Here is a 22,411-nt window from a genome sequence, read left to right on the forward strand (position 1 = left end):
GCTAGGTGTAGGCAAGACCATAAGCAAATAGGTAAACTGGGATATGACTAAAGAGCCACAGACTGTACAGACTGACAACGTAGTGAAGAGCTGTGTTCTACAGACTGACAGCGTAGTGAAGAGCTGTGTTCTACAGACTGTACAGACTGACAACGTAGAGAAGAGCTGTGTTCCAGACTGTACAGACTGACAACGTAAAGAAGAGCTGTGCTCCACAGACTGTACAGACTGACAACGTAGAGAAGAGCTGTGTTCTACAGACTGACAACGTAGTGAAGAGCTGTGTTCCACAGACTGTACAGACTGACAACGTAGAGAAGAGCTGTGTTCCACAGACTGACAACGTAGTGAAGAGCTGTGTTCCACAGACTGTACAGACTGACAACGTAGAGAAGAGCTGTGTTCCACAGACTGACAACGTAGAGAAGAGCTGTGTTCCACAGACTGACCCCAGCGTTATTGTAGTGTCAAGACCAGGAATGTAGGTGAGATAGATGCAACGCAGCTGTGTTTATGAAGATAAACCTTGGACGCGTATTGTAGAGGATCGAGCTCGTGTTCCAAGTAGCGACACTGACCGCAGTTTAATATCGTGAGTTTCGAGAAAATGATGAGTAGGGTGGACTATTGTGCACTTCCGAGACTGGAGCAAGATGTAGAGGAAGATGAGTAATCTGTGTTTCAGCAGCAGACGTCGAGGACGATGACAAGTGGAGAAGAGCTGTGTTCCTTCGTTCATCATGAGTGTAAGATCTATTTCAGGCACAATAAATGTGAAAGAGGGCTAGGTGTGATTCTATGTTTAAGAAAACAGACTCACGACACACGATGTAGATGAAGAGGGAAGATTCTTTTGCTGTGTTTCTCTGGAACAGAACACTGCAACCGTATACTTGTAGTTTGGTAGAGGAAGAGAAAGTGCTGTGATCCCACAGGCGACTTGTGAATGACCTCCACCTACGGTAGAGAAGAGCAATTGGTGATGGATTTGGCACAACAGAAAGACGTCCGGACAACGTTTGTGTAGGTTGATCCAGAGCTGTGTTTCGCACAGCCTGACAACTGGAATGGTAGGTGAATCACCATAGGTAAAATGAAACGTTAGAGAAGAGCGCTCGTGTTCGTTTCCTTGATAGTTTCAGAAAGGTACACTCTGGAGTGAAGTCACCAGAGCAATCTGGTAATTGAACAATTGGAGGTGTGAGAGGAACCTGTTAGCTGTGCCGCCATACAAAGCTCGACACCGAACAAGACGCACTCGAGTATGTGAATGATAGAGTTCAGGACGTGGTAATGTTCTGTGGTGTCCTAGCAAATGTACACTACGACACAACATAGTGGAGTTAATTTTGAAACATGAAAAGAGAAGAGACTGGTGTTCCAGAACGCATGACTAATCGTTAAGAGAAGCCAGTGTTTTGGTGTTACAGTAATTCAGCAGACTGACTTAACGCTAAAGTGATAGGTGAAAAGTTCCCAACCCTTATGTGTTTTTGGGTAGATGGTTATATCCTTTTCAGCTGGTTATTTTGTATGTTCAGAATGTTTGGTACATGATATATAACTATCATAGTTTACTGTAATGACCAGGTCACAGATTTCTGTATTACAAATCATAAGCAGAAGAGACTTGTTGTTCGATTTGAATCAATAGCCGAGTAGAATAATGATCAACGTAGAGAAAGCCCAGCTTTGTGCTTCCATTTCAGAACTGACCTAAGGGAGAAAAGTAGGCGGTGCATGTAGATGGCGCACAGACTTGAAGAGAGCCAACACAGATAGTATGAAGTAAAGTTACTGTTGTCTCTGAAGCAATTCACGCAAGATACTGTCATATAATAGTATGGAGAGAGACAGACTGTTGTTTGTCGCTCGACAATTGACCTCAGACTAGCTGAAGAACGTAAGTGAACAGAGCAAGTCTGGAGTGTTTCGCAGACCACGAAGACTGACAATGTACGAAGAAGAAGGCGTGCTTGTATCTCACAAGCTGAACTGACTCTGTGCTTGGTGACAGGACAAAACATAAGAGAACAGGAGCTGTGTGACCTCACCATCAGAGCGTGTGACAGATTGAGGATATATGACTTTGGTTTGACGAGTATAACAAAGCGTTAAGAAGAAAGAGCTTGTGTTTCCGGCATGGCGACTGGACAGACAGTAGTCAGATGAAGCAGCAAGACCTGGTGAGATCACAGCCTTGGAAGATCAGTCGGCTCAACATGTTGAAACAAACACAGGGGGTCGTGCAGGGAGAGGACTGAGAAATAGAAGAGACTAGAGTCTGATAGAGCAAAACATATAACACTAGGTAGGGAAAAACTTAGTCCACATGTCAGTAACATGCTCTTGATTTGTGTTTCATCACTCTCTAAGCTGATCGTACCGCTGGTCCATGTAATACCCATTATGGTAACGTCTCACGACCGGACTGCAGGTGGACTCGCTGGATGACATAGGAGTTATTGGAAGAACAAATTCATACTTAAAAAAACAAGGAGCTATTAATTAACCAGATTTGGAATTGTCGCAGGTGGGCTCCTTGACATAAACAGCGAGTGCAAATAGCCAGGCTAGGTGATTTAATAATGGTCTGCCTCCGACAGGCTCCTCGCGCGGGATGGCTGCATGGTTGTGGAGTGGGCTATTGCTGTAAGAACTCAAGGACCCCCTTCCGACACTCTCAACGTGGCATCCTACACTTCTGCCTTTATTAACGCGCTGAGTATGACTCAGGTTTCGGCACACATATTAGAGATGACCAGGAAGACGTCAACTCGTTATATTGGATGATAAAATTGTGAATTAGTCAGGTAGGGACAAAAAGACACCAGACGATGATGAGTAAAGCGAGGGGGGGAATGAGAATTACCACGAGGTGGGAAATAATTAGGACTGGGCGTTTGGCTAGTTAGAGCAAGGGCAAGGTACGAACCACCAAAGCGTGGTCAGTCTTTGCATCAATGGAAAAGTTGGGCCGGTGTCGGCTATGCGACCCACCCTTCCGCCCCCCAGGCTTTCTTCCGTTGGTACACAGAGCAATCAAGCAGTAGGCTGGTAGGGGATTTACCAGGCAACTGAACCAGTGTGTTAGGTTTGGCTAGCAGCTTCCTGGTCCACAGTAGGCAGGAACTGGACCAGTGTGTTAGGTTTGGCTAGCAGCTTCCTGGTCACACAGTAGGCAGGAACTGAACCAGTGTGTTAGGTTTGGCTAGCAGCTTCCTGGTCCACAGTAGGACAGGAACTGGACATGTGTTAGGTTTGGCTAGCAGCTTCCTGGTCCACAGTAGGACAGGAACTGACCAGTGTTTAGGTTTGGCTAGCAGCTTCCTGGTCCAACAGTAGGCAGGAACTGGACCGTGTGTTAGGTTTGGCTAGCAGCTTCCTGGTCCACAGTAGGACAGGAACTGGACCGTGTGTTGAGGTTTGGCTAGCAGCTTCCTGGTCCACAGTAGGCAGGAACTGGACCAGTGTGTTAGGTTTGGCTAGCAGCTTCCTGGTCCACAGTAGGACAGGAACTGGACCAGTGTTGTAGGTTTGGCTAGCAGCTTCCTGGTCCACAGTAGGACAGGAACTGGACGGTGTGTTAGGTTTGGTTAGCAGCTTCCTGGTCCACAGTAGGCAGGAACTGGACCGTGTGTTAGGTTTGGTAGCAGCTTCCTGGTCCACAGTAGGACAGGAACTGACCAGTGTGTTAGGTTTGGCTAGCAGCTTCCTGGTCCACAGTAGGCAGGAACTGGACCAGTGTGTTAGGTTTGGCTAGCAGCTTCCTGGTCCACAGTAGGACAGGAACTGGACCAGTGTGTTGGTTTGGCTAGCAGCTTCCTGGTCACAGTAGGCGACGGACAGTGGTGTGGCTAGGCTTCGTCCAGTAGGACAGACTGGCCAGTGTTGGCTTGGTTGGCTTCCTGCCACGTAGGAGGACTGACCAGGATGTTAGTTTGGCTGCACCGGTCACAGGACAGGACTGACCAGGTTCAGGCGTCCGGTGTGGTTTGTGCAGCGTTGGTCTACCTAACTCCCCTCGTTCTGTCACGTGAATAACAATTTTAATATCAAAGTAAGTGCACACTCTATAGGTGAATAGGATGCCATTTGAGATTGGAAGGGTTTGTTTTCCTACAGCACTGCCCAGGAGGAGGCAGATTGTTATCTGTTGTCAAAGGAGCCATGAAATCCAAACCTTGGTTAATAATGTCTCTTTTAAAGATGATCCAGCAGCTCAGTGAGAGTCAAATGTTTACACGCATTCTAGAATGAAACACAACTCAACAGATAGTTAATGACACTAGTTCACCTTTTACTTCATCAGTAGTCTCCTCTCCTCCCTGCCTGTTTTTCAATAGTCCTGCCATCTCAGGTCCTGTGATGTTCGCCATATCCCAACTCCATGGTGTCGTTTTGTCACAGCTACAGACCTGGACCACAGGTGTCCTCACTGGCTTCAGCACTGGAAAGATCGGCCAATCCCATATTAAGAATCATACTTCAGAATAAATGTCGCCAATCTAAGCCAAGATTCCAGTATGGGAATAATTACAGTTGGGATAAATGAATGAATGGAGAATGTATTAGTACTACCTGATGTTTATTCACCCACATTCTGAACTACAAAAAACGGTTCAATGATACGAGCCATGGTGATTCCTAGCATTCTGACTACAAAACGGGTTATTACCAATGAGTGGATTCAACTACATTCTGAACCTACAAACGGGTCATCTCCCTATGGTGAGATCTCAAGCGCGCGTAACATGTCCTGGAACTACCAGCAGGAAAACGTGGGGTTTCTTGAACCGTACCATGCCCCCGTGATCTCTCCACCGTACGATGTCTGAAACTAAGGCAGGAAGCATGTTTAGGAAACGCGGGAGTTTGCGCGAAGCTCCCAATTACCATGAGTGATTCACCATTAACATTGTCTTGAAGGTTTATGTGACTAATCAAAAAAACCCGGGTTTCAGAAAATTTGAGCCGTGATGAAAGCTGATTCACCTACATTCTAGGACCTACAACGGGTCCTTACCCTATGGTGATTCCACCTCTGCTAGCTATTATGGCGAACTAGCAAAAGGGTCCATTACCATGGTGATTTCACCGGATGCAATTACTGAATCTTTATCCAAAGAGTATGGGGTGGAGTGGAAAAACGGTTCATTACGCTGGTGATGGGTATGATTAAAAGTTGCTTTGGTCGTAAAAACCATAATCAGATCAAGAAAATGTGACCAGACTTCTTACACGTGTGATTCACTTCGGTAGTAACATTTCTGAATCTACAATTAAAACTTCAGCGGGCATGTTCCACATTAGACCGCTTTTATGGAACGCCTGGTAAAAGAATGTACTGGCCCCGACACAGCCGCCATGGTGGATCACCTACATTCCTGAACTACAAAACGGTCATTACCCATGGGTCTGGTGAGAGGGGGAGTTGTCCCGCGTAGATATATGTTTCATCATGGCTACGGGATAACTTTCTGGAACTGAAAAAGGCATAAATCTCGGGGAGAAATTAATACCCATGCCTTAACCTGTTATGAAAACGATGGAGTGATATAGATCAGTTTTCATCACACTACATTCTGAACTAATGTGACATAAACGGGATCCATTGACGAAATCACTGGAGGGTGTGAAGCATAGTCCCCAACCTGCTGATAAAAGGAGCATGTCTGCAACTAAAACAAAACGGGTTCATTAACAAAACAATGGTGATGATCACACTTTATCCACGTACATTCTGAATAAAAAACAAAACGGGTTCATTCCTACTCTGTTATGAGTGATTCACTGCTTTACAGGAATCATAACGCCCCTAACTATGATAAGGGCCGATCCAGCCTTTAATTGTAACAAGGGAATTCGGGCTCCTTACAAGTCTAACCTGATGGATTGTGATTGTCACAAATGGAACTTGGAAGGGGTTCGGAAATACAGCTTGTAGGATTCAGGTGATGTTAATGGAAACACATACACTTGTTGGAAATTGGGTTGGGTGACACAGCTTTCGTTTAAGATTCAAAAGCAGAATGTTTAATGGAAAACTGAAGAAACCGCTGGGGCCGACAGCCTGGTGAAGGAAGGAGCATACATTCTGCACACTCACCCAACAAAAAACAGGGTTTCAACTGTAACACACTTGGGATTGTTGTGATTTCAACTATTTTAACTAACAATTCTCTTGAACGTGAACAAAAAAGACGCTGGTTTTCATTACCGAATGGCTGAAGTTCACGCAAATACATTCTGGAGGAGCTACAAAACGGGTTCAATTAGCATATATGTGAGATTCTAATTCAGTCCAACAGAAGCGTGATGCTGTTTTTATTGTTGTTGCATAAAACCTCTTCTCAAAATGTATAGGATAGAGACATTAGACTGTGATTTATTAGCAGCAGTAGATGCTAAGTTTAGAGAACATTTACAGTCAGTTTGTCTATATTTTCTATCTGATTGTAAATCGTTTCAGGGTTGTCTGTTTTTGTCTTCTGCGGGCTGACCTCTCACCATGAAAGAGCRCTGTGTTTCCATGGGCTTGCAGGGCCTTTATAATAAAGAATAAACTTTGAATGCAATTCAATCAGAATCATCTGTAATTGAGGGTACATGTATACAGTTTAAGTATGCATTAAATCATGTGTTAGATAWAAATGATCATACATTTACTGGAACAAATTTAATTGGAATTTTAAACCCATAACAAAATTGATGTCCTCGTGACATCTGCAATCGTTGCGCATTTCCGTGTGTGTCTGTAAACGCCTCCTCACGTCACTTCCTGATGTCAATATGCAGCTATGTTCAGCGGTGGTATCATAGCCACCGGAAAAATGTAATGGAAGAATGAGATTAAAATCAAGCACAACAAGGAGATAGGAAGGAGTCGTTCTAGCAACAACTGTGTCCCTCTCATATTTCCACGGAGCTTGAAAACCAGGCCGGTCGYATTCAAATACGACCAGAAGTGGACTAGTGGTACGGACCTGTTTCGAGCAGTAGCCATCTTTTTGAGAATGGACGGGGCGATACGGCGGCCGGCCTGCATCCTGAGCCTGACTAGCGGGCTGGTGGAGGTTGGTGGCCGGGCCTCGATGCTCCAAACMCTGCTCATTTTCTCCGCTTTCGGGCTTCTCCTTGGACTGCCCGCTATCACCGATGCGAAAGAATGCGACAAACCGTGCATGAATGGGCAATGCAACGCGTCTACGGGCAACTGTGTGTGCAGCCCCGGCTGGGTCGGGGACCAATGCCAACACTGCGGAGGAAGGTTCAGGTGAGAATCGCTGCCTACGACTTCCATTATATATATGTCATTGGACGAGGTCCTCTTCTGTATGGGGGAGTTCTGTTAAGAGTCCCGACGCTCGGTCTCAACATTAATATGGAGCGATTTCAGTGCCAAAATAAATTGTATTTGATTTCCTTCATTTTGAATTTGTTTTAGCTAGGACTTTGAATTTAATATTTTTTAATTTCTAATGTACAAATGTAATCATTCAATTCATAAATTGAACTTGTATTTCAYGATTTGACACTGAATTGAGTGAATATTATATTCAGTTTAAATATATATATTTCTATTTAATTGAATATTCAAATTAAATGTATATATTAAGTTGCACTATGGTAGATTGTCTGAATCAAGTTTACAAACTATAGTTTCAAGTTKATCAAAGTTTCATACAGTACCTTGAGAAAGTATTCATACCCTTTGATTTGTTCCACATTTTGTGTTACAGCYTGAATTCAAAATGGATTAAATATATTATTTCTATCACCCATCTACATATAATGACAAAGTGAATTTTTTTGTTGAATATTTTTGCTAATTTATTGAAAATGAAATCGACATCTCATTTACATGATGTATTGCGTGATGTATTSTTGTCTACCTTCTTTCCCTTTGTGCTGTTGTCCCTGCCCAATAATGTTGCTACCATGCTGTGTTGTCATGTGTTGCTGCCTTGCTATGTTGTTGTCTTAGGTCTCTCTGTTATGCAGTGTTTTGTGGTGTCTCTTCTTTATGCTAGTGTTGTGGTGTCTCTTCTTTATGTTTAGTGTCTTAGTGGTTGTGTGTCTCTATGTAGTGTTGTATGTCTCTATGTATGTTTGTGGTGTCTCTCTTTATGTAGTGGTTGTGGTGTCCTCTTTTTATATGTAGTGTTTTGTGGTATCCTCTCTTTATGTAGTGTTGTCTCCTGGTTGTGTGCTCTTTATGTAGTGTTGTGGTGTCCTCTTTAATCGTAGTGTTGTGGTGTTCTCTCTTATGTAGTGTTGTGGTGTCTCTCTTTATGTAGTGTTTGTGGTGTCGCTCTCTTTAATGTAGTGTTGTCCTTCTTTGTAGTGTTGTGTCTTTTGTAGTGTTGTTGGTGTCTCTCTGTAATGTAGTGTTGTGGTGTCTCTCTGTATATGTGTGGTGGTCTCTCTTTATGTAGTGTTGTGGTGTCTCTCTTATGTTTGTTTCTTAGTAGTTTGTGGTGTCCTTTAATGTAGTGTTGTGTGTCTCTCTGTATGTAGTGTTGTGGTTGTCCTCTTATGTAGTGTTTGTTGGTGTCTCTCTTTATGCTAGTGTTGTGGTGATCTCTCTTTATGTAGTGTTGTGTGTCTCTATGACGTATTCATGTAGTGTTGTGGTTTCCTTGTGTGTTCTCTCTTTATGTAGTGTTGTGTGTCCTCTTATGTAGTGTTGTGGTCTCTTATGTAGTGTTGTGTGTCTCTAATGTAGTAGTTGGTGGTGTTCTCTTATGTAGTGTTGTGGTGTCTCTCTTAATGGTATGTGTTTGTGTCTCTCTTTATGTAGTGTTGTTCTCTCCTTTTATGTAGGTGTTGTGGTGTCTCTCTTATGTAGTTGTTGTGGTGTCTTCTCTTGTATGTTCTCTTTATGTGGGTTGTGGTGTCTCTCTTTATGTAGTGTTGTGTTGTCTCTCTTTATGTAGTGTTAGTGGTGTCTCTCTTTTGTATGTTGTGTTTGTTATGTAGTGTATGGTCTCTTTATTAGTAGTGTTGATCTTCTTTATGTAGGTGTTGTGGTCTCCTTGTATTCTCTTTTATGTAGTGGTTGTGGTGTTTCTCTCGTGTGTATGTAGTTCTATGTGTGTTGTGGTGTCTTCTCTTATGTAGTGTTGTTGGTGCTCCTCTCTTTATGTAGTGTTTGTGGTCGATTCTCTTTATATGGTAGTGTTGTAGTGTCTCTATTTGAGTGTCTCATGTAGTGTTGTGTGGTGTCTCTCTTTAATGTAGTGGTGTGTACTCTCTTATGTAGTGTTGTTCTCTTTTATGTAGTGTATGTGGTGTGTCTCTCTTTATGTAGTGTTTGTGGGTTGTCTCCTCTTTATGTAGTGTTTGTGGTGTCTCTCTGCTATGTAAGTGGTGTGTGGTTGGTCTCTTCTTTATGTAGTGTTGTGGTGTCTCTTCTTTATGAGTGTTTAGTTGTTGTCTCTCTCTAATGTAGTGTAAGTGGTCTCTTTTATGTAGGTTGTGGTGTCTCTCTTTATGTAGTGTTGTGGTGTCTCTTTTTATGGTGTTGCATCCAGTAGGTTGTGGTGTCTCTCTTTATGCAGTGTTGTGGGTGTCTTCTCTTTTATGTAGTGTTGTGGTGTCTCTCTTATGTAGGTTGTGGTGTCTTAATGGTAGTTCTCTCTCTTATGTGTGTTATGTGTTCCTTAGTAGTGTTGGGTGTCTCTCTAGATGTGTGTGGTGGTTCCTCTTTATGTGTGTTGTGGTGTCTCTCTGTATGTAGTGTTGTGGTTCTTCTTATGTAGTGTTGTGGTGTCTCTCTTTATGCAGTGTTGTGGTGTCCTCTCTTATGTAAGTGTTGTGGTGTCTCTCTTTAATGTTGTATGTGTTTCCTTTGTAGGTTGTGCTCTCTTGATGTGTGTCTTCTTATGTAGTGTTGTTGTGGTGTCTCTCTTTATGTAAGTGTTGATGTGTCTCTCTTATGCTAGTGTTGTGGTGTCTCTCTTTATGTAGTGTTTGTGGTGTCTCTCTTTATGTAGTGTTGTGGTGTCCTCTTAATGTAGTGTTGTGGTGTCTCTTCTATGTGTTTGTGGTGTCTCTCTTATGTAGTGTGTGGTGTCTCTCTAAGTGTTTAGTGTTCTTAGTGTGTTGTGTTCTCTTTATGTGGGCCTCTTTATGTAAGTGTGTGTGTTCTCTCTTTAATGAGTGTTATAGTTGTCTCTCTTTATGTAGTTGTTGTGTTCTTCTTAATGTAGTTGTTATTGAGTGTCTCTCTTTATGTAGTAGTTGTGTCTCTCTTTATGTAGTGTTGTGGGTTCTCTCTTTATGTCAGTGTTGTGGTGTCTCTCTTTATGGTAGTGTTTGTGGTGTAGTCATCTTTATGTAGTGTTGTGTGTCTCTCTATATGTAGTGTTGTGGTGTCTCTCTTTATGTAGTGTTGTGGTGGCTGGCTATGTATTGTGGGCTTCTTATGTTAGTGTGTTGGTGGTCTCTCTGTTTATGTAGTGTTGTGGTGTCCTCTCCTATTAGTGTAGTGTGTTCTTTAGTGTGTTTAGTTCTCTTTAATGTAGGTTGTATGTCTCCTATGTTGGTAGTGCTCTTTTAGGTGGTCTCTCTTATGTACGTGTTGTGGTTGTCTCTCTTTATGTAGTGGTTTTGTGAGTGTCTCTCTTTATGTATGGTTGTGTGTCGCTCTTGTATGTAGTGTTGTGGTGTCTCTCTTTATGTAATGGTTGTGGTGTCTCTCTCTATGTAGTGTTGTGAGTGTCTCCTCCTTTTTGTTTTATTCCTTTAGTGTAGTGTTGTTCTGTATGTTGGTCCTCTATGGTGAGTGGTCTTTAATGTAGCTGTGTTCTTTATGCATTTGTGTTCTCTCTTGTCGTGAGTGTGTTTGTCCTTATGTTGTTATTTTTAATCCCAGGCGCCCCTTTCCCCGCGAGAGGCCTTTTGCCTTTGGTAGGTCCGCCATTGTTAATAAGACTTTGTTCTTAAACTGACTTGCACTAGTAAATAAATAAACGTAAGTATTCACACCTCTGAATAATAACTTTTAGAAGCCTTTGGCAAGGCGATTACAGGTGAGGTACTTTCTAGGTAGGTTTCTAAAAGGCTTTCCACACCTGGAATTGTGCAAATTTGGCCCAATTTTATTACTTCAAATTGGTTTGTTGATCATATGCAGATCAACCAATGTTCAGTTCCCTCATTAGATTTTCAATGTAGAAGTTTTAGATTTTATTTTTTTCTATATAATTTTATTGGACATATGAAGAATTACAAATTGGAACAGATCCGTCCTTTTAATCCCCTATACTTATTAAAACAACTCACCTACTTTAACAACAAACAGCATAAATTAAATTTTTGTAACAAATTTACAAATTGGAGATAGTAATATAAATATACATATGCTAACAATCAATATCACAAAAGAAACATATCACAACAATACTATCCTCTACTCTCCCATCCCGTTGGCTAAAATTCTTACTCTGATCAAATAAGTATGTGAACTATTACAAAAAGGAATTAAAGCTGCCATCCAAGTAAAAGTTATCAGTAACAGCTCCAAAGTATATTACATGTTTTTTCTAAGTGTAGAAAAAGACCACAGATATTTCAAGCCCAGGATGATGCAAGTGGGAGGTTTTGAATGATTTCCATTAATGGAGGTCTGCTATAGAGGAAAGCAAAGCTACAAACGTCCGCTTTTACTTTTAGTGAGACTAGGCAACAAAGGTGGAACTCACAAATATGGCTATTAGAAGGACGAAAGTTGCAGGCCAATATCTAGAATCAGAGTGCGTATTTAAAAAGGATGTCCAATATCAGACAGCTTAAGAAGCACAAAACAATGGGGTGTGGTCTGGCCGAGTGAATAAACCAGTGTCATTTGTGTCTGGGAGGATTTTCCTACGTTTTTCTTTGTTGTGGTGGAATTCTGTGCAAGACTTTGAACTGAATTTTACCTAACCGAGCACATGAGGGATGTGGGATGTTAACCCTATAGGGCCCTCCTCACCGCCAGTCTCTGTATAGCCTCCTCCCGCCGTCATCTGTAAAGCCTCCTCCGCCAGTCATCTGTAGTCTCCGAGCATTATGCCTCCTCCGCCATGTCATCTGTAAAGGCTCCTCCCGCCAGTCATCTGTAAAGCTCTCTCCCGCCAGTCATACTGTAAAGCGCTCCTACCGCCAGTCTACTGTAAGCCTCCTCCCGCAAGTCAATCTGTAAAAGCCTCCTCTCCGCCAGTCCAATCTGTAAAGCCTCCTCCCGCCAGTAACATCCTGTAAAGCCTCCTCCCGCCAGTCATCTGTAAGCCTCTCCGCCAAGTCATCCTTGTAAAGCCTCCTCCCATGCCAGTCTCTGGTAAAGCCTGCCTCCCGCCAGTTTCATGCTGTAAAGCCTCCTCGTCCGCCGTTCTCTGTAAAGGCCTCCTCCCGCCAGTCTCTGTAAAGCCTCCTCCCGCCAGTCATCTTGTAAAGCCTCTCCGCCAGGTCATCTGTAAAGCCTCCTCCCGCCAGTCATTTGTTAAAGCCTCCTCCCGCCAGTCATCTGTAAAGCCTTACTCCGCCAGTCATCTGTAAAGCCTCCTCCCGCCAGTCATCTGTAAAGCCTTCCTCCCGCCATTCATCTGTTCAAGTTAAGGTTCACTACCCCAGTCCCGGCCATGATTCTGTTTATTGTAGGGTTCAGGAGCAGCATAATGTCATATAATCTAGAAATCAACCTGGCTGACTCCACGGAATGGACAAATCTCATCTAGCATCGTCTTGGGAGGCAGTTTTAAGGAAGGTGGGAAAATGAGAGCGAAAAAAGTTACGGGCTTGAAAATAGCGGAAAAAGATTATGAGCCAGATTTAGATTTAGCAACGGCGATCAATTAAAACTGACAAGACCTTTCCCTTCCTAAAAAAATACATCTTTGAACAAACAAAACTCTCTTTCGGCCGAAAAAAAACAAGAGGCCTGGTGGAGTTGGAGGGTAAATAGGATGGTTGATACAGATGAGGGCTTAGAAGAGAAGGGACAGAAAGTCTAAATATGTTGACCAAATTATTCTCCATATCTGTAAAGACGTAGAGCGCACAATGGAAGTTTGCCAGGATACTTGGTTGGAAAACGATCACTAGGACAGTGGGGTTCACAAGAGTCCTTTAGGAAAGGGGCTATGATCTCGCGCAAAGGTGAGTGCTACCTCCAATGAGCAGTTCCCAGGAGTGCCAATACTATCCCTCTATGATCTCTTTTTCTGAGTAATTTTTGCTCAATCACTATTGTTTTCCGCTACGGTGGACTTTGCCTGCCTCCACAGAACCGTCAGCTGATTGATGAGCCTATCAACTTGGTAAAAAAATGATTTCATCGAGAGTTGAAAACGGTATAGAAAACTAGGTAAAATGTTTAATTTTAACTATGATTAGATTCTGAATCATGCTAATGGGAAGGTCAGTCAACTCATGCCGTAACTAGTCATTGTCAATTTCTCTCTCTGTTCATTAACTTCCCAACCTATTCTATATTTGTATTCTTTACTTGGAAATCCACCGCTTGGAGACCTCTTAAACGCAAAAGGGGTGTCACATAGTGGGTTATGTTTGTCAATGAGTGTAGCGGTTAAGACCAGAGAGTGTGTTATATTCACAACTCCTAATTAATTATAGGTAGATGTGAAACATTCATGCATATACCACAGATGCACTACTTTGGCTGAGCTCCCTTTTCAACTACAAGACACAACTCTTGGGCAAGTCCGCGTAATGGGGCTCAATGTAAAATGATGGTGGTAATTCGAGTTAAGTTATGAAAAGGTTACACCAACTAGGATAGAGTCCGCGTTGCTCTTCTACCATACTTAGCAATATAAGAATCAAGGAGGTTATGACACGGTCTGTTAGGAGAACATAATTGGAGACACTCTCTCTCTAATGAACCGTGTGAGTGCTCCTCTGTGACTGAAGTCGGGAAGTCCTATTTTAGATATTCGATGATGGGTAGAGTGATGAATGCGACGCTTAGTTCTTACCGTAAGAGGAATGTATGTAAGTGAGAGCGTACTCCATTAGATATTGAATCATGGTGTCCACAACCAAATCTTAAAATAAATAATCCCACTCCACCCAGGCGAAAGCTTTTCCAGACTCAATTTTAAGAGAAAAACATATGTGCAGTTTGTCAGGTTTGTGTCCCTAGGAGAATTAGGGATGAAATGAGGAATAGGGAAGGTCGATATCTTCTTCAAAGAAAAGCGGACGGGTAACCTTCAGATTGAAGGAGACAGTTTTGTGTCGACCCTTATCGTTACTACAAACACTCGCGGTTTGACCCCATATTCAGTATGTGAGAGAGCTCACCTCTCGACATGGGCGCATATTCAATCCGTCGCTTCCATTGCCTCCTTAGATACCTGCTCCTCAGCTAACTAGGGTTTCCTAATTCATTCCGGCTTGTGTCAATCTTTAGCTGAAACGTAGAAAGATATATCTCCACCACATGTGATCCATACTCACTTTGTTGTAGTCCGCTTTATCTACTCCTTATAATAAGGATATTAAGTGTGGGGGATGTTGGAAGGCCTTTGAGTTTTGGGGGGCGGTCGGAAACGAGCTTCTATAGCTTGTAGATGAGAGCTTTCTGATCAACGGGCTAACCTCATGTTCGTAGTTTCTTATGTAGGATGGACGGTGCATGTTATGGATAGCCCTGTAATCCTGCTATCAACGCTCATTCTGTTAAGTTAAGGATTGGAGGTCCATATACGCCTGTTGGATCCTGCTACAACTGCATAACAAGTTGTAGTTTAGCCTAGGATGGAAGGCTGTTAATCCGATCTGTCTAATATCTTGCTACTCATGTTTAGTTTTAGTTAGGAATGGAGGCTGTCCATTAGCTGGGTCGGGTGAGATTCGCTAGTGTATAAGGCTCTCCTGCGATGTAGTTTAGTTAGGATGGTGTAAGGTGGGCTTCATGGCTGTATGCGCATCTGTAAATTTATGAGGAGAAATGTATTGCCGTCTCCTCATTGTCCTTTTCTGTTTTACAGAAGGGGAAGGGCAGAAAATGGCCTCCTATTGGTTTTGACAGTGTATGTCCGTCCTCCAATAAGTCCTTGTCACTGTTTTTTCCGAGGCAGTGAAATGCCTTGCCTAGTTGAGAGCCGGTCTCTCTTATATGTCTTAAAATCTATCTTGTCTTGGTCTCCCGTAGACAAGAAGAAATGCCTCCTAGTTTGTAGTTCAGCCGTCTATCTTTCTATCTCATGAGTCCCATCTCGGTATCTTGTTTTTCTCCCAGAAGTGCAGTCAATGCCCTCCTCTAGTTGCACGAGCCGTCTACCATATTTCCGTCGACCTTTTTGTTTTTTCCAGGAAGTCGCCAGTTAATGCTTCACTGCTCTAGTTGTCGAAGAAGACCGGTACTTCGCTTAGAATATTGTCCGATTGATCTGTTTTTGCTTCCACGCATAACGGCACGCAGTGTGGGAGTCCCCTCCTGGAGTTGAAGAGCCCGTCCTCTACATGGGGTTCCCTTTCCTGTTTATCCAGGAATGTGCAGTATGCACTCTCTAGTTGAAGGAGCACGTTCTATAATATTTTATACTGCCTATCTAGTTTTTGGATTTTATTGAAAGTTCGCGCACTTTTAATTGGGTATTCACTCTCGCAATGTCCAAACTATGATGGAAAACAAATGAAACCAAACCGCTAGTATACACCTTGCAGCTTGAACAACTTTCCTTAGGATGTTGAAATAGTGAATTCGTCACACTCTGGACAGATCGAACTTGGCGTGGATGCACGCGCTCTCTACAGGAACATGCACTCATAGTCGGTGCGTAGGCAGGCGGTCTTACGATTGAATGACTTGGGACTGTACGCAAGAAAGTTGACATTGCAATAGTAGAGGCGTTATTTGATAACATAGCTATGTATTCCACCTGGGTCAGATCTGCTCCATGGGTTGCGGGGTGCGAATGGGTGTTGGTGGCATCTACTTCTAGTTTAGGTTTTAGTGAACTCTTAGTAAGGTTTGTTCTGGGCAAGAGAACGAGCCTACAGTCAATTTTAACTGTTAGAACACACCTTTGATGGCAGCGTAGGTCGGTACAGCTGGGAAAGTCGTATGGTCTTTAGCGGTGTCTAAGGAGACTCTTTGCCGCACACGCTGTGGGAGTTGTAGACATATGGTCTTGCCCTAATTAACTATAGACATATAAAGAATCATTGGTGCGGGAGGTAGTCAAGAGTGGCTTCTAATCTAAACGATTGGTTGTATGCTCTAGAGTCGGTGGCAGGTAAGAGGCTTTCTTTACACAGGTCATTCGATTTATCCCAAGGGTTTCGGGCGCAATAGATGTATTGTCCGAAGCTCTGATTTTAATGTAAAATGGATTTACAAAAACGTCTTGGCGCACAGATCACTTTTATGACGGGATCATTTCGATAAACATACCGCTGAGGGGTTGCGGCAGAGGCGCGCAAAGGTATCAAAGGATAAATTACTAAAAATCAAAGTTTAATGTTTACAATGAAACTCACAAAGTGGAAACATAGCACAAAGACGAGCAACCGTTAGTGTCTTTTTGGTTGTTAATCCACCTAATGTGTAAGAATTCAGGATAATATGGCTAATACAACGCGAAAAGCAAGTCCGAAGCGCTTGTGAGTATGAGGATCACTAAACGGACAATCATTTACGCAACACCTACGACAGGCAATGTGAAGAATTCGTGTGGGCTGGACAGGAGAAACGTTTTTCAGAAACAGCAAATAAAGAGAATATGTCGCTATACCTTTGATCGTATGCTTTGGATGGTCGTTGCGGACTCAACGAGAGAGTCCCAGTTAACACAAGTAAATGTGTCCTTTCTGTTCGAGTAAATACTTTTTACAATTGGTTTTATATTCGGCAACAATGGCAAGACCTCGCGTTTGAGGGGCTTTTGTTTACGCTGAGTGTATGATTGATCCATGGGGGGAGGGATTCAAGCCGCACTGGTCTTACAGAAGCAGATCCATTGGGCAGGAGGAAGGAGGCACTGTTACACACGAGAATCTCCCAAAAATAAGGATTAATCTGCGGCTAAGGGAGTATCGGTAGGAAACGAGCTTGTCAATATGTTTTATATTAAGTAATTGAGACATCCTCAGGTTGTCGGGGTTTAGGTGAGCAATATATAACAAGTATATGACTGAGTAGAGGAATGATGTAAGGCTCATTACCAGAGATGATGCGCGTGGATAGAGAAGGCTATTTAGTGACTGTGCCGAGAGAGGAGCGCTAGTTAGACTAGAAGAAATATGATATCGAGCTCAGGCGCAAGGACTGTTCACGGCGCGCCATTTAGGACTGTATAATACCGATAGGACTTACAGCTACTCCACAACTTCGACAATGTCTCGTTAGGGTAAAATTCAGTTTCAAAGTCTGTCGGTTCTTTGAAATCAGACATATTCCGTCTCCACTACCACAACAAAGAAACGTTTTTCTCACAGAAGAGCCTTACCTCCAAGACAACAGCTATAAGTGGACACGTTGTTTATATATCACTATTCCGTGCAGAACCTCACTAACTAAGCCTGTTCACAACACCACCAATGCCCCATGGAAGACCTTTAGAGTTGTGATTTGGGACTTGGTTTACCGTAAAGTGTGTCTGTTCTGAGTGATTCGTGACTACTCCCTAAATTTTTTAATCTAGTTACGCAATTCAACTCTATAATGCGCAATTCCTAAGATTATATTTGGCCTGCTCTAAAGCCACCTCTGTGCGTCTGCACGTCATATATAGCACATAGTTGCCGGTAGTTCATCTCTTTGGAACTGCACTTAGGTGAACTCACTAAAAAGTAAAGTTAGTTCGTGTACTTGTTGCTACGAGCGTTAACAGCACATATTCAAAACTCTTATTTACCTGGGCCCTCCTAGCGGTCAACCTAGAAACGTTAACCTTGAGAACCATCTAACCTGGGAAATAATTGCTAACCCCTTCAGGAACCACATCTCAGCCAAATCATCCTGTGTTGTCCTTGTAGAAGTATATCTAGTGTCTTTTCTACACAACTTCTTAGTGTGAAAAAGATTTGGCCTTAGCACAGTTATTTAATGATATCTTTGATGAGGTACTGTTGATCTTCGGATAACTTCTGCTGGAAGTGTGTACTATTGTGTGAATGGATCCAGGTCCTCCAGTTTGACTAGTTTTTGCCTTGATATTGCAGAGACTGAAACTAGATGGTTTGTCCCTTCATTACTCTATGATATCAGGTAGTGACAGAATTCTTTAGTCACCAACTTGTAGAACTCTAGTTCGCAATTGGTATATTGATGTTATCCACCCCAAAAAACTTCTAATGGCCTAGTAGTCCGTTGCCGATGACAAATAAACATTCCCATATTATTTCATGTATTTATTAGGTTGTCAATTCAAATCCGGATATCCTTTGTGATAGGAGGTGATATTAGAAGCCGTGTTGATATCATCAGGATGTGCTTGTGTTGGAGGGTGGGCCAACATAATCAAATCCAACACTTTGGTTAATACACAGTCTGACCAAAAAGGGTTTTAAACTAAAAATATATTTTTTGAGACCCCATTTGTTTATTGGTCTTTGCAGTATTACTTGTTTGGTGCTGGTTGGTATTTGCAAGAGAACGCATGAATATTCAGTGTTTTTTATAAAGTTGAAATGGATTTTGTATTACTTCTTTTAGTCAGTAATTAGGATCATATTGTGGGGAGTATTAAAAACGTAACTATTTCACGTTTTGTCTTCTCCTATCACAGACCATTAAAACTCTGTAACTGTCCATTTTTTGGTGCTGCATGATGAATCCCTGATGGTTTCTTTCCTCTCCGGTAACTGAGTTTAGGATAGGACGCTGTTTCTTTTTAAATGACTGGGTGTTATTGATACACCATCAAAATGTAATTAATACTTACCATGCTCAATAGGATATTCAATGTCTGCTTTTTTTTTGAGTAAGGCAATTGGAAAATTTCCGTACCCATGCTTTCCGATTCTGGAGAGGGATTAGCAGTTCTTCGTAATGTGTGTGGTACAGTAAGAATAGAGGTTATTGTCATGTTAGCATTTAATCTGGGTTTAAACAAACATGTGCGCACTTACATAATGTACAAATCTAGTTTTAATAAGATCTAACTCACTACTATATGGATTGATATATATTACTAATGGACGAAAGGCATAACTCCTTGATTTACACTCACATTTCCGCTGTAGTTGTAGGTGGCTGGCAATGGATTCAACAGTACCGAATCGATTTCTAATATTTAATGCGGACCATAGGTAACCAGCACCTTTACCAAAATGTATGGGCTTATTTCCGCAACATAGCTAGGTGGTACAACTTGAGAATGAAATGTTGACTTCACGCGCTTAATCCACAACTTAACTTGCAAGAGATGTTAGAGAAGAGAAATTATGGGGCACTTTGCAACGAACGCGAATATTATACCCTCAAGCAATGAAGTAGCACTAAGCGAACTTCAAACGTCTTTGTCTGCGATATAAGACAATTCGGCCTGGCACTCATAAGGGTATTCTGGCACATCGAACATCGCTATACGAAAAGTAGTTAGGCATATTCCATGATGGTTGTTGAATTAATCTACAGGATCTTAGCTCATTGATTGTGGTTAGATGTTTATACCTTTAGGCTACATGGGGAAGAACATACCAGACTATTATATAAAGGAAAGTAAAATAAATGTTCTTGATTTATGTTTTGACTAACTTTAGGCTGGAGAGACTTACTGGTTTGGAGACCAAAGACTGCAGCCCTACTACACGTGGCCCTGCGTCAGTGAGCCGATGTTAGCGTGAGCTAGACAGACTGTGCTTGTAAGATGAGACGAGGATACAACACATACAACATAATATGGACCAAAGTTTGTGATGAGCATCGTCAACTCTAAGCCATAGCTTTGTCACTCGGATAACGAAGCATGTCCATAGGTAGAGATGCTAGGCTATTCTAGAGCTGCTCATATTTCAAGACATGGAACCACACACTGAAAAGCATTATCAGGACAGTTATTGGTGTGAGCTGTTTCATTAAGGCTGTCATTAAGAGAGGGACACACTAAAAGAACTCCTAAGTGGCAGTCTTGCATACGATGGAGACTGTAATTCAAGAAGCTTGTTTCAATAAGAAGTGTCATGTAGGAACACTGCAGACATACCATATAGTAGACATAGTCATTTAAAGAGGACACAACTAAAACAGCATTAGGTAGACGTATCTGCTGTCAAGCACCTGTCTTCAACCATTTTAAGAGCTGTCCATGTAAGGAGAGGGCACACCCACAACTAACATAAAACCAACATTTAGGATGAGGAAGACGACCCAACGTATACAGTTGTAGCATGAGTTCATAGTCGATTAGGACGCACTCCGATACACACATCTAACAGAGGAAACAAACGAGAGACACCACAACACTTATTAAGAGAGGACCACTAAAAACAATTACAATCGCTGACAGTTTGATGTTAGAGGACATGTCAGGATTAGGAAGGGACCTAGTCACTACATAAGCAAGCCTGTATCACAATAGAGATAGAGGGATGACTTGTCATAGAAGACTGTCATCTACCACAAACACTTACATGAAAGGGAGAGGACACCCACAACACAGCTACATAAATCGAGAGAAAGACAACCAGACAACACTTAAATTATAGAGAGGACCCAACGCTTACTACATTTGATAAGGGGAGAAGAGGATAGTCATCACAGAGCGATTACAATTTACACGTAAAAAACCACATAATCAATCGACGACCATTAGTTCTGATGATCAGACGACATAGCTATTAACGATGATACATGATCAAATTGAGAAGCCTTCCATTAACATAAAATAGAGAGCATGGTCACCATCGTAAGAAACTACATTGACATGAGGACCATCATAAGCATAGTAATGCAACATACCAAAACTTAAACAAAGAGAGACATCGACAAGCAGACACACACTAACATTAAGCACGTACACACACAAACATTAGAATGGAGGCAGTCATCTATGCTAGAAGCTGACTACACTTAGTAAGCTGTACAATGTAAGAGCGACACACCTACAAACCACTACAATTATGGCAGTTTGTGTGAGCTGTCACACCATATACACACTGTACGAATTTGTATGTCGAATATTAACTTTAGCTTACACACGACCGGCACTCATCCACTCACATGTAACGATATAGAAGGATGTCCATCCTGCTCCATACACTAAACTAATGACAGGTTGTACCTGACGAGAGTACGCTCATACAAATACGTAAGCGTAAAGAGTGTCACGACTCTACCACAGACACTTACTATAGAATAAGAGAGACAGCCATGTCAACACTACTATAGTACTAAGATTAGAGTGAAAGAGCGACCGTAGACACTTACTATTCTGAGAATGACGCTAATCACGCATAAGCCAACAAGTGTCCCTACTCGCTGCTATAGTAAGAGACTGTCGGCTCTGAGAGATCATACACTAAGATCACCGAGTGCTACTCTAGTATCTATAGTAGTAGAGTAGATCGCTCTAGGGATCTACTCAGTAACGCCTGATCATCTGGTGCTATAACTCACATAAGCATGAAGTAGTCGTCTGGACGTATAGTCAAAGGTGTCCCACCATCACATGTTACATTCAAACTGAGTAGTAAGGAGGACATCCGTCCTCACAATGCCTATAGTAACACTAGAGAGGAGATCAGTCCCTACATGCCTATAGTAACAACATAAAAAGATGGTACGCTACTGCCTATAGTAAGCGATAGGTCTATGCTATCATGATCAAGGATCGTACCTCTAACGATGCAGCATGTAACTCAAGTAAAGCCAGCATGTCCCTAACACTGTCTACAAATATAAGTGGAAGAAGGATCAGCCATACCATCTGAATGCACTATAGTAAGGTGCAATAGACGATTCGATGATACATAACTACATACAAGGAACTGTGTGCCATAACCCGTATGAGTGACAAGGTCGTCCCACACTACACTACTGAATGGCGAGTAATAAGTAAGGTGTCCTCGTGTCTATAGTAAGGTGTCCTCTGATCCCTCATCAAATAAAAGGCATGTACTCACTGACCCTTATACATGTAAAGAGAAGGACAGTGGTCCTCTCGACCAACACTATATAATAGGATGAGAGACAAGGCTGGTCCACTCAACTGTGGCTACATTAAAGAGAGAAGAACAAGGTGTCCATCTTGCCTCTAATATAAGTACAAAGTTGTAAGTGCCTCAGAGTAGCCTATAGATAGGATGTCCACAGTACACTCTAGCCATATATCACAGGGAGAGACACCAAAACAACAGCACATTTAGATGAGCGAGACTACTGCTATCCAGTAAAGCAACACTAGATGTCCTCTTAAATGCGACTATGAGTGGAACACAGCCACAAGACTGTCCC

At 42.3% G+C, this 22,411-nt stretch overlaps 1 protein-coding gene across 1 annotated transcript in view; it reads left to right on the forward strand.

Moving 5' to 3' along the window:
• The first annotated feature begins 6,777 nt into the window (after window positions 1-6,777).
• LOC112076959 (attractin-like) overlaps window positions 6,778-22,411 on the forward strand; it is a 35,748-nt gene continuing 20,114 nt past the window's right edge. Inside the window, exon 1 of the mRNA XM_024143584.2 lies at window positions 6,778-7,276. Within this exon, the coding sequence (XP_023999352.1) occupies window positions 7,017-7,276 (260 nt within the window). The 5' untranslated portion in view covers window positions 6,778-7,016. The remainder of the gene's footprint in view (window positions 7,277-22,411) is intronic.

This window comes from Salvelinus sp. IW2-2015, unplaced genomic scaffold (assembly GCF_002910315.2).
Source record: "Salvelinus sp. IW2-2015 unplaced genomic scaffold, ASM291031v2 Un_scaffold4162, whole genome shotgun sequence".
Lineage (NCBI taxonomy): Eukaryota > Metazoa > Chordata > Actinopteri > Salmoniformes > Salmonidae > Salvelinus > Salvelinus sp. IW2-2015.